The sequence below is a fragment of the Hyla sarda genome, chromosome 8 (genome assembly GCF_029499605.1).
Source record: "Hyla sarda isolate aHylSar1 chromosome 8, aHylSar1.hap1, whole genome shotgun sequence".
NCBI classification, from domain to species: Eukaryota; Metazoa; Chordata; class Amphibia; order Anura; family Hylidae; genus Hyla; species Hyla sarda.
This window is the reverse complement of record NC_079196.1, coordinates 174854848-174868067: the sequence shown is the minus strand read 5'-3', so window position 1 is coordinate 174868067 and position 13220 is coordinate 174854848. Positions and strand designations below refer to the sequence as shown.

Genomic DNA, 13220 nt, shown 5'->3' with positions numbered 1-13220 from the left:
TGCAGTACCCCTTTAAACAATGTCATTGAAATTTTATTTAGAACATAGTAGAATTTACCTGAGGAAAGATAAAGCCTGCTCCGTACATGATACTCCTCACAATAGAGGGAAGTGCATCTTTGGGAATGAGGTTATCAGCAAAAATTATCATGAAGTTGCTGAAAAAAGTGGCAAGAAAAACTTGAAAAAAGTTCATAGACACAAACAACAGAAAGTTCCTTTGGGTGAGGATCTGTTTGGTAAGAGACAGCACAGCGGTCCAGGAGAGATTGGTCTCTGATTTCCCGCCACTCTCCACAGACTTCTCCCGCTGTTCATACTGGGTTACCCCAAACATCCCGGTGTAACACATGCATGCAGTGGCCAGGATAGCCACAAACATTGTAAACGTCTGAAAGCTGGGGAAGTTGTCCATGTTGTCCGACACAAGTCCACAGAAGAGGATGGCTGATGATCCCAGCAGTGAAGCCACTTGGTTGTATTTTATGAGCTGAAGGCGACTTTCATGCTTGGTTGAAATCTCGGCAAACAGGGCGCATTGGGCGAGCAACACAAAGGTAAGCATGCCATCAAAAATGCAGAGGGCTACCATGAGATGGACTCCACTAAGCCAGTCACCCTCTGAGTAATCTTTCCAGGGGAACCAAGGAAGCAGGAAAGCGAGGGCATAAAATGGAGCTCCATATAATATGGAATGACGTCGTATAGAGCAGAAGCCTGTCTTGGAATTATCTTGTATATAACCAAATAAGGGGTCATTTATGGCATTCCAGATCATAAAAACCACCTGTAAAATCAAAACAGCAAATAAATAGCATAAAGACAACCTACATACAATGCAGTGTGCTAATCCCCCAAGGGAAGTTCTCTGTTCTGGGCATTCCCTACTTTATTTAGTGTCCCTGACAAAGACATGATAAAGTGTCCCCAGCAATAACCTAAGGTTAAGTTCACATCATGGTTGTGCTTCATCCCGTTCAGAACCAAACATCGGAGCCAAACACACCCTTTGCACAACTGACAATAAATGGACACAAATTGACTTTAATGGGGTCCGTCAAGTATCTGTTATTTTTGCAAAGTTGAGCGGACATGTAGTATTTTTTTCCTCTGCTTAAAGGGATACTCTGGACCTGACATCTTATCCCCTATTCAAAGGATAGCCAGCGCTGGGGACCCAAGCAATGTTGCATTCGGCACCCACCTCTTTGAGTGGCACGCCGCGCTGCCAGCTCACAAACTGCTGGGTGCCGACCACGGGGCCGGAGTATCGGGACGTCACGACTCCGCCCCCGTGTGACATCACCCCACGCTATGCAAGTCCATAGACTTGCATAGCAGGGGCGGTCGGTGACATCAGTGGATTGATCATAAGAAGCTCCCTTTGGTGGAGCTCAATGGTGGTGTGCACCTAGCCTATAATCTTTGGGGAACATCGGGCAATAAGAATTTATTTTCCCTGCAGCACCCCCAAAGGGGAAATCAGTCATTACACAGTTTTAAAGACTACCTGTCACACGGGACTTTGGGCATTTTGACTCCTAATCTGAGCTACAAGAATGCTTGGCCAGTTTACACATATCCAATCGCCGGATCAACAAGGTCCTCTTTAATTTATCTCAATGCACTATCAAGACTATTTTCTCCTTTTTGACAAATGCATAAAATAATCAAATTATCCTTCATACTAATTATTTCTGAAAACAGATGTATGGTACATTGTAAAAAATGCCACCGAGCGCTTTACAGTCATGGACGCCTTCACACAAAGTGTAAAGCTTGTGGCTAAAAGTCCGACTAAACCACCTAACACCCCATAATAATAAAGGTTCAGGACAAATAGCCTGAACCACCCATCACCCCGTAAAAAACAGAAACCAATAAACATTTGTGTTACGGTCATCAATTGTCCCAATATTGGAGGGGGGGGGGGTAACATATGCAGCTTTCTACTCTTTAGTAGAATAGAAGACAAGCCTAAACGTGAGCGCACAAAGACACGTATCCTCTCTCAATGATCAGATGGGTGAGAACGTGAAAAAAGTTCCTGCATCCACCCACCTGGGGGCATGAAAGCGATGACAGGTTCCCCTTAACATTAGTGTTATGCTCTTGGACAGGGTTTCGGGATTTCTGACAGGATGCTGCAGGCTGCGATATTTCTACCATCAAATATAGCTGAACTGCTGACAGAAAGAATGAGGCATAAATGTGAGCAGAGCAAACACAATCTTATTTATTTAAAAAGAGGACAAAGAAAAAAAAACATGGCATAACCCCGAGAGCGATCAGTCGCTGTATTTTACCTGCGCTTGGTGAAAGGCTCCTTCCGATATTTTGTACTGGTTAAGAAACAGCTTCACGTAGTAGAAGTTAAATATACTGTTCATCATTCCAGCACCTAATGTGGTCATGGAGTAGGCCAAGGCAGGCCGGTGGATGCCAAAGGATAACTTCATCTTCAGAGTTCACCTAAGAAAACATCAACAGAGACAGAACTACATAAGAATGTACCAGCAGGCATAATAAAAGATATAGACCGATCAGCCAGAACATTAAAGGGATATTCCGGTGGAAAACTTTTTTTTTTTTTATCAACTGGTTCCAGAAAGTTAAACAGATTTGTAAATTACTTCTATTAAAAAATCTAAATCCTGCTGAATACTACAGAGGAAATCCTTTTATTTTTGAAACACAGTGCTCTCTGCTGACATCTCTGTCCATTTTAGGAACTGTCCAGAGCAGCTTATGTTTTCTATGGGGATTTTCTCCTACTCTGGACAGTTCTGAAAATGGACAGAGATGTCAGCAGAGAGCACTGTGTTTTAAAAAGAAAAGAATTTCCTCTGTAATATTCAGCAGCTAATAAGTACTGTAAGGATTAAGATTTTTTATTAGAAGTAATTTACAAATCTGTTTAACTTTCTGGCACCAGTGGATTAAAAAAAAAGTTTTCCACTGGAGTATCCATTTAAAGCCACGGACAGAGATAAAAATGGATTATCTTACAACAATGGCTCCTGTCAGGGGCCAGGTATATAAGGCAACAAGCTACCAGGCAGTTGGGGTCAGGGCATCCCCGAAATGAGAGGTCCTGTGGGGTTTTCCCAGTATGCAGCGGTTGGTACCTATAAAGAAAGGGCAACTAAGGAGCTGGCAACAGGGTCATGGGTTCCCAAGGCTCACTGATGCCTATGGGGAATAGATGCTACCCCATCTGGCCTGATCCACAGAAGTGTTATTGTAGAAAAAACTATGGGAAAAAAGTTCCAGCTGGTTATCATAGAGAGGCGTCAGAACACACGGTACATCATGCGTCTTCTGTGTATGGGTCTCTGTAATCCAGACAAGTCAAAGTGCCAATGCTGTATCCTGTCCAATAACGAAAGTAGCTACAATGGGCAGATGGGCATCAGAAATCTTGTGGAGGCCATGCCTGGATGGGTCAGAAATGTTTTGGCCGTAGGAAGGCTTACACCATATTAAAGGGGTTATCCAGGAAAAAACTTTATATATATCTCAATTGGCTCCAGAAAGTTAAACAGATTTGTAAATAACTTCTATTAAAAAATATTAATCCTTTCAGTACTTATGAGCTGCTGAATTTGAGTTGTCCTTTTCTGTCTAAGTGCTCTATGATGAAACGTGTAACGGGAACCGCCCAGTTTAGAAGCAAATCCCCATAGCAAACCTCTTCTACTCGGTGCAGTTCCCAAGACAGACAGAGATGTCAGCAGAGAGCACTGTTGAGAGACAGAAAACAACAAAAATTCAACTTCAGCAGCTGATAATTATTGAAAGGATTAAGATTTTTTTAATAGAAGTAATTTACAAATCTGTTTAACTTTTCTGGATCCAGTTGATATATAAAAAAAAGTTTTTTCCTGGAATACCCCTTTAAGATTATGGTTGATCAGTGTATCAAGTGTTTACATCTGCAGATGCTGTATGAAGGGTCCTGGACCCTTAAAGGGGTACTCCGCCTGCTCAGCATTTGGAACGCCCCCTCCCATAGACTTGCATTGAGGGGGTGGGGCTATGATGTCACGAGCTCCCGGCGCTGGCTCCAGCGTTCGCAACAGTTTGTTCCAAATGCTTAGCAGCGGAGTACCCCTTTAAGATCAACGTGCTTGTATTTTAAAAAAATCAGTCAGGGTCTGAGTGTTCTGACTGAGAGCGATCTGGGAGAGAGATGTGTGCTCCTCTCCCTGCTCTGGGTCTATGAGATCTGGATGACCCAATAGATTTACATTGCAGGTCCATCCATCCAGGTCACATGACACTGAGGTGGGTGAGAACTTTTGGTATGCCGATATGACAGTTCCCATTTAATCATGGCTTAATAAATCACGGGTGTATACAAGTAAAGGAATAGAAGCGGCTTCTTGAAAATGTCCCTAATATCATGAATAGCCTGAAATGCATTGGCCTTTCAGTCCTACAGGAACACTGCAGCAGTTTATCTGGCGGCTGAGCTGGACGTTCTTCATTTCTAGTGTGGATTTACCAGAAGATCACACATGGCAACCCTTAGAGAGCCGGCGTGTGTAAATGCACCCTAGGCATGAGTATACCAACATAACGTGAAGTGGGCGCTCACCTGCCTGGATCATACATATGTACGCACAACATTCTGATTGTGTAGTCATAAGTAGTCAGCATAGGATTCTGTGCGCTAGTATAGGAATGTAAAGTAATGGGTCCAGGGTAGAGATGAGCGAACTTACAGTAAATTCGATTCGTCACGAACTTCTCGGCTCGGCAGTTGATGACTTATCCTGCGTAAATTAGTTCAGCCTTCAGGTGCTCCGGTGGGCTGGAAAAGGTGGATACATTCCTAGGAAAGAGTCTCCTAGGACTGTATCCACCTTTTCCAGCCCACCGGAGCACCGGAAAGCTGAACTAATTTACGCAGGAAAAGTCATCAACTGCCGAGCCGAGAAGTTTGTGACGAATCGAATTTACTGTAAGTTCGCTCATCTCTAGTCCAGGGTGCAGTGCAGTATACACGCAGCAGAACTTCCAAACACAAATGTGTTATGGACATGCAAATGGGCACCGAGTCTGGTATATACTGAATTGGGAGTGGCGCTGGAGAAAAGCCAAAGGAGTTGCTGTGCGTGATCTTGTGGTGCGGCCCCATTGTCTTTCATTGGAGTACTCTTCATAACACTTCTACATTCCGCTGTACAGTATTACTAGCAGTAGAAATATACAATGTGCAAGTAGCCGGCGTCCATTTACAAGGGCGCTGTATGATCGCGTCACTCCCCATCTTACTATGAGGGAAAGTGTCCTAATGCTTTCACTCATGGCTGTGAATATGTCCAGACACAAAGTGACCTTCAGTCACATATATCCTATATATACAGGGTAATACAGGACGTATGTACAAAGTACATTCTAATAAAGGCGGCATCTTTCAAAGGATGCAGGAAAGATAACATGAACGCCTCACGAATTTGCGTGTTATCCTTGCACAGGGGCCATGCTAATCTTCTATATCGCTCAAATTTTAGTATATGTGCTGCCGAAGCGTGTAAGATAACATGAAGTAGTCTATCCAGTGCCGTAGCGGGGGGGGGGGGGGGGGGGGGGGGTAAACGGGCTAGCAAAAAATAGGATGGTGGGAGCTACCCTTTAAAATGGACAGAGATGTCAGCAGAGAGCACTGTGGTCATGATGTCAGCAGAGAGCTCTGTGTTCCAAATAGAAAACCATTTCCTCTGTAGTATTCAGCAGCTAATAAGTACTGGAAGGATTAAGATTTTTTAAAAGAAGTAATTTACAAATCTGTTTAACTTTCTGGCACCAGTTGATAAAAAAAAAAAAGTTTTCCACAGGAGTACCCCTTTAAAGCAATACTGTAGTGTAATATAACTTATCCCCTATCTGAAGTATAGGGGATAAGTTATAGATCGTGGGGGGGTCCGACCACTGGGACCCTCGCGATCTCCTGAATGGGGCTGCGCCAGTCTCCTGGAAACGCTGTGACGTCCCCAGCAGGAAGCCGCTGCAGAAACACCTTCCATGTATCTCTATGGGATAGATGGGGGAGGGGCGTGTCGGCCGCCGTGTCATGCTGAGAGGACATGCCCCCTTCCTGGGGACTGCTGCGGCCCCATACAGGTGATCGCAGGTGGTCCCAGAGGTCGGGCCCCCTTGATCTATAACTTATCCCCTAGGGGATAAGTTATATTCCACTACAGTATTCCTTTAATGTTACATTGTAACAATATACAACAGTGGTCTCCAAGCAACCGACCTCCAGCTGTTGCAAAACTACAACTTCCAGGATGCCCGGACAGCCTACAGCAGCTATATGCAGGGTGCAGGGTGGCCTTTCTAGGAAGACCATGGTCTGCTGGAGTTGGTAGTTGGGATTACCAGTCGTGCCATAGACTAGTGCTGGACGGTATGACCAAAAATGCATATCACTGTATTTCTTGTAAGTTATGGCGGTACCGCAGTATTTAATAGTATATCTCCCCCCCCCCCCCATTCATTTAAAGCGTCTGCGGCTCACAGGAGGACGGGGAGAACATATGATTAGTTCCCCGATGTGGGGACAACGCTGCGGCTGATAATTCATTCATTCGAGGAGGGCCCCGATCGGTATTACGGAATACGAAAAATTTACATTGTACAGATAAAAAAAATACCGGTATTCGGTATGAACCGGTATACTGCCCAGCACTGCCGTAGACCTTTTGGGAAAGCCACGTCTCTGATTTCCAACCTTTGTAAGAAAGTCACATGGAAAGTTGCGGCAATTTTACAATCACTAACAATAGCTAAGAGTGACAAGGGAAAACCCCATCTGTAGGGGATACCACAGATATGGAGCTGACGGATTGGGGGTTTGAGGGCAGAACACTGCAGAAGGGTGTGCTGGGGAAAATTAGGAAGAAATGAGAGGTGTTGACCCTGGTATTCCAAGAGGCTGTGGGTTCCCAGAATTCCACAGAGTAGAGTTGCCTCCACATGGAGGTAGGATCAGAATGGTTAGGCCGAGATAAGACAACATTACAGTCTGGTTGGCGGCCTAGTGCTGGAGAGAACAGTGGGGTATCACCAATTCTTGTCTGGACCGAAATCCTGTAGAGCACGGTCAACTGCAGTCCATGCTTTTCATTGTCCTAATATCTTCTAGTTCCTCATGGATATTAGATTATAGGCCTGTATCCAGGGAGGAGAGTTAGGGTCTGAGAGACCATTTATAGTGGCCTATATCAGGTCAGCCCAATATGTCGTGGCTGTACCAGGTCTGACCCCAGCGACATAAAGGTTTAGTGAACCACGAAGGGAACCTTGATCAATGCCATCTTGAATTGAGCGCACTGGTCATTTCCATCTTGAGCCAGATGTAGCAGCATGGACATGCTCACCTCTTAAGTGGCAGCTTGCACTCCATACTTTGGCTCATTAAAGGGGTACTCCAGGGGGAAGTTAAGCAAAATAAACATGCCCCAAAGCCTCCACAATACCTGTTCTATCTCCCCTGTAGTTATCCATGTGGTTTTGGCAGCTCCTTTGGCCCCTGATGTCTCCTAAATACTTTTTTCCTTGTTTGCAGCACAGACTACAACTCCCAGAAGTCATTGCAGCTCTGTGTAATGGCTGCCAGTCAACTGCTTACACTGCAGCTCACACACTGTACATGTATTTTCTTTCAGACTATCCTTCCCCCAGCAATAAATCATGCTGTGCTCTGAATGGCAGCAATCAGTGATTAGATCTACAGCAGAAAAACAGCAGCTATGTGCTCAGTTGTGACTAAGAATCTTCAGTGCTTTTCTCTCCTAGCTTACAAGCTCCTCACACAGGGAGGGGAGGTGTGGCTGTACAGCCAGAGCTCTAGACCAAACAGAAATAATCACATGGTGTTGTCCTGAAGGGTGGGGGCTAGGTGTCAGTGAGGGGTTTACACAAGACAAGGTGGATCTGAGAATGACGTTTTTCTCTCACTCCCTGCATGTAAGCGACAGCAAAAAGAGGGACACTGCTCTATATAGCTAATGAACGATATTTAGACAAATACATAGGTTGGTGACAGGGAAAGGCTGGGCTATGGGTTTAGTTCCCCGGAGTACCTCTTTAACACTAAGTGACAATACTACAGTTTCCAACTACAGCAGTGTTTCCCAACCTGGGTGCCTCCAGCTGTTGCAAAGCTACAACTCTCAGCCCCATTTACTACTACATTGTAAATTGTACCTATAGACTACTGTTTCCCAATTAGAGTGCCTGCAGTTGTTGCAAAACCACAACTCCCAGCATGCCTGGACAGCCAAAAGCTGTCTGGGCATGCTAGGAGTTGTAGTTTCGCAACAGCTGGAGGCACCCTGGTTGGGAAGCCCTGCTCTACAGGAACACAGGTTACTCAATTACGTATGTCTTAAAGGAGTACTATGGTACAGGACAATTTATCCCCTATCCAACGTAAATTGTACCTATAGACCACTATTTTCCAACCAGTGTACTTCTCACTGTTGCAAAACGACAGCTCCCAGCAATACTACAGTTTCCAGAGGCCGGTGATGCCTTCTTGAAGATTTTGACTGCAAAATTTGTTGTGATTGTTGCCATTTACTAGAGATGAGCGAACTAACAGTAAATTCGATTCGTCACGAACTTCTCGGCTCGGCAGTTGATGACTTTTCCTGCATAAATTAGTTCAGCTTTCAGGTGCTCTGGTGGGCTGGAAAAGTTGGATACAGTCCTAGGAAAGAGTCTCTTAGGACTGTATCCACTTTTTCCAGCCCACAGGAGCACCTGAAAGCTGAACTAATTTATGCAGGAAAAGTCATCAACTGCCGAGCCGAGAAGTTCGTGACGAATCGAATTTACTGTAAATTCGCTCACCTCTACCATTTACCCCTACATTGTAAATTGTAACTCTAGACCACTGTTTTCCAGCCAGGGTGCCTCCAGCTGTTGCAAAACTACAACTCCCAGCATGCACGGACAGCCAAAGGCTGTCCGGGCATGCTTGGAGTTGTAGTTTTGCTATAGCTGGAGGGCCACAACGTGGAGACCAAGCTCACTGATTAAGGCTGCATTTACACCACGTTTTTGCAATACAGCTCCCGTATCGGGTTTTTGATGAAAAACGGATTCCTCAAAAACCGGATTAGGGTGGGTTCACACCACGATTTTGCTATATGGTCTCATGGAAAAAAAACGTATGCAACCGTACAGCAAACCGTGCCCATAGACTTCCCATTCAAAACCGTATGCACCATAATGTTTACAGTTGTCTCCGTTTTTCAAACCATACGTTATTTTTACTTTTTTTTTTTTCCTTGACAGAAAACCGTGGCCTACCACGGTTTTTGGTCCGGGTGAAAAACCGTATCCGTTTTTTTTAACATGGGAGTCAATGGGAACCGTACAGAACCGTATGTGCGTACGGTTCCATCCGGTTTTTACCAACCGTTTTTTTTTTTTTTACTTTGCACGGTTTTTTTTCTTGGAATTTCAATCAAACAAGTGAAACTTTATTCATAATGGAGTGAAAAGTAAAAAAACGCATACTTTTTTTTTTTTCTTAAAAAACTGATGCAACCGGACATCATTTTTAAACCCGTATACAGTTTTCAACCGTATACAGATAAAAATTTGTACACACGTTTTGATACAGTTTAGTCAGGTTTTGAGGAATCCGGGAACTGTATTGCAAAAACGTGGTGTGAACCCAGACTAAACTGTATCAAAACGTGGGTAAAAATTTTAACCCGTATACAGTATGAAAAGTGATGTCCGATTGCATCCGTTAAAAAAATAAAATAAAAAAAATAAAATAAAAAAAATAAAGTTTTTTTTTACTTTTCACTCCATTATGAATAACATTTCACTTGTTTGATTGAAATTCCAAGGAAAAAAACGTATGGTGCAAACCGGATGGAACCTTACGTACATACAGTTCTGTATGGTTCCCATTGAATCCAATGTTAAAAAAAAATAAATGTATACGGTTTCAATACGGTAGGCTACAGTTTTGGGTACGGGAAAAAAAAACGACAAAACCTTACAAGACACAAAACGGACGCATCTTTTGGAAAACGGTTATTAATAAAGAGTCAATGCATACGGTTTCAATACGGTTCCGTACAGTTTTCAAATTGATATGTTTTTGCAATACAGTTCCCATATCAGGTTTTTGAGGGAAAAACGGATTCCTCAAAACCTGACTAAACTGTATCAAAACGTGTGTACAAATTTTAACCCGTATACAGTTAAAAACCGTATACGGTTTGAAAAATGACATTCGGTTGCATCCGTTTTATAAGAAAAAAACGTATACGTTTTTAACTTTTCACTCCATTTTGAATAAAGTTTCACTTGTTTGATTGAAATTCCAAGAAAAAAAACTGCACAAAGTCAAAAACCGTATGGGGAAATCCGGATGGAACCGAACACACATACAGTTCTCTACGGTTCCCATTGACTCCCATGTTTAATAAAAACTTATACGGTTTAATACAGTTTTTCAACCGGACCTAAAACCGTGGTAGACTATAGTTTTGGGTACAGGAAAAAAAACTGACAAAACCGTACAGGATGCAAAACGGACACAACCTGATGCATCTTTTGGCATACGTTTTACAATACAGTTCCGTGCGGTTTTCACATAGAAAACGTATACGGGAACTGTATTGCAAAAACGTGGTGTGAATGCACCCAAACAGTAATGCTTCAATTCAGGATCTGCTTGCCATCAGTGAATGAAAACAGCTTCTTCACCTGCTCATGTGCCTGTAAACAAGGAATGTCCCCATTCACTGACAGCCAACATGGATCTTTCAAATGATGAAAATGAAACACAGAACAAAGTTTTGCGGCAAAACAGCGATCAGTACAAGAAAACCGCATGACGATTGCGATTTTTTTAATCGAGTAGCGCACATCTAACAGCTACACGTTCACCGTCACCAAATACAACGCTAAAGCATGCACCCATAGTGAACACATACTACCAGGCAGCGAGACCGGGGGCTTATGGGGGGGTGAGGACGCTCTGGGATCTCCCACCACCACCAGTCTGTTGCCCTTCGCAACCCGCACGCCTCAAGAGTCTCAGCGATCTACCAGCATAAAAACACGGAAGTGTCAAAAACAGAAACGTGGGCGTGTTTATCGTGCTGAACCAATCACAGCGCTGCGTAGGGCCTCTGCGAGCAGCTGATAGGTCCGAAGGCTTGAGCTCTCACTCCATCCCGTGACGCTATTGGTTCATTTGTAAAGAGCCCCGCCCATATGTAAATGTGTGGTCAACCACTCTGATTGCCACGTTGCGGCGCCGTTCGGAAACTCTCGGCTTTCTTCGGAAAGGCGTTCGGGGCGGGAGGGGCTGGTCGGAGAGTAGAAGGAGCCGCTCCTGGAGCTGTCAGCATCAGCCACCGCCGCCTGCTGCAGCCGGGAGTCCCGGGAGAGTGGAGCTCCATCCTGCCTGCAGTCATGTTGACCGACAGCAACGTGGAGGAGTTCGAGATCAAGGAGGATGAGCCGTGGTACGATCACCAGGACCTGCAGCAAGGTGAGGGAATTTAACGGGCACCATGTGCAGCCGGCGTCTTGTGCACTGCTTGTATTGTCATCCACCCTTCTTGCCTCTTCTCTGATAGATCATCAAAAACGAAATCTGCTAATGATAAATAAAACAATAATAAAAAGTTATTGTGCACAGTCTCCAATGTGTACCAGCCCTGATCAGAGATGTAACAGGATCATGTACGAGGCAGTAACTGGGATCTTTATGTGATGTTTTAGGAAATGATCAGTTGTGATCACATGAGATCCAATGTAATGATGTAAAAAAAAAAAAAAAAAAAAAAAAAAAAAAAAAAAAAAAAAAAAAAAATTATATTTATATATATATATATATATATATATATATATATATATATATATAATGTGTGTCAATGATCCAGGCATACAGTGGGGAAGACATGGAGATTCGCCCTCCATCCCTGATCCAATATACAGTGTGTGTATATATATATATATATATATATATATATCAGGGATGAAGGGTGAATCTCCATGTCTTCCCCACTGATGCCTGGATCATTGACATGTTTTTATTTTTATTTATATACAGTGATCCCTCAACTTACAATGGCCTCAACATACAATAGTTTCAACATACAATCGTCTTTTCTGGACCATTGTAACTTGAAACCAGACTTAACATACAATGTTACAGACAGTCCAGATCTGCGAAACGTGTCAATAGCTGGAAGAACCGACCAATCAGAATGGGCATTTTACTGGTAAAACCCCTGTATTAATGAAGGACAAGCACTGACTGGATGTAGCGCCCCCTACAGTACAGGGAGGTACTACATGTTCTGTACTACTTTTAACCTGTACCAGGGTTAGCTGCTCCTTTTGGACACCAAGTAAGGGGCGGTTCCATGTTACATTTTTAGGACACTGTGTACTGTACATGTACAGGACCCTGAAGAAGCTCCTGTCCTCTACAGACTAGTGTTTCCCAACGAGGGTGCCTCCAGCTGTTGCAAAACTCCAACTCCCAGCATGCCCGGACATGCTTGGAGTTGTAGTTTTGCTATAGCTGGAGGGCCACAATGTGTTGGGAGTTGTAGTTTTGCAACAGCTGGAGGCACCCTGGTTGGGAAACACTGAAATAGACCGTGATTACAGCTCCCAGCAGATCTTTATTACTTTTATATGTAAGGATTTGCTTTATCTGTATTAGTTATCTCCTTATTTATCTTTAATCCTCACTTTTTCCCTATTTTTGGATGACATTTTGGGGCTTCAGAACCAAATACCAGGTTTCCATAGAGTTCTGGTCTCAACATACAATGGTTTCAACATACAATGGTCATCTCAGAACCAATTAATATTGTAACTTGAGGGAGCACTGTATAATGGAGCAAGTTCTCCCCTTGTTATGACCTAGTAAATTTCCATTGCTGTCACTATTGACTGCAAATATTCAGCATTACGTTTATACTATAAGGCCCATTGGACGTGGCTGACTTTGCTTTTTAGCATAGATAGGATCAATCACTTGTGTTTTTTTTTGTTTCGGGCTCCCTGAATTCTTCCTGCCTGTGTCATCTCTTTGCTTTGAAGAACCGTTGCGGAGGGTTCTGTGATCTCAGCCTGTGTTGTGTGTACATGCTCTGCGGTCCTGTGTTTGATGCAATCTCCTTTAAGTGAGGCACTGTCCCCTTTAACAGCCAGTG

General features: G+C 43.6%; 2 protein-coding genes and 1 pseudogene across 10 annotated transcripts in view; 1 reads left to right on the top strand and 2 right to left on the bottom strand.

Moving 5' to 3' along the window:
• Positions 1-11122, bottom strand: part of LOC130284007 (transmembrane protein 180-like) — a 37496-nt gene extending 26374 nt beyond the window's left edge. For 4 of the 9 annotated variants that reach the window (XR_008846900.1, XR_008846901.1, XR_008846902.1 and 1 more), the window contains exons 1-3: positions 10977-11122; positions 2307-2472; positions 59-787 (exon numbers count right to left, since the gene is read on the bottom strand). Coding sequence is in view for 6 of the 9 variants with exons in the window: in XM_056533877.1 (XP_056389852.1) it covers positions 59-787; positions 2307-2459 (882 nt within the window). In the remaining 3 variants the exon portion in view is untranslated. Of the gene's footprint in view, positions 1-58; positions 788-2061; positions 2187-2306; positions 2473-10746; positions 10938-10976 lie in introns of those variants that run through there. The other 5 variants (XM_056533872.1, XM_056533873.1, XM_056533874.1 and 2 more) reach the window with 5 other exon arrangements.
• LOC130290149 (U6 spliceosomal RNA) lies at positions 5439-5539 on the bottom strand (annotated as a pseudogene).
• A 175-nt stretch (positions 11123-11297) lies between the features above and the next one.
• Positions 11298-13220, top strand: part of CDR2 (cerebellar degeneration related protein 2) — a 44965-nt gene continuing 43042 nt past the window's right edge. The window contains exon 1 of the mRNA XM_056533878.1: positions 11298-11539. Coding sequence (XP_056389853.1) covers positions 11461-11539 — 79 coding nt within the window. The 5' untranslated portion in view covers positions 11298-11460. The remainder of the gene's footprint in view (positions 11540-13220) is intronic.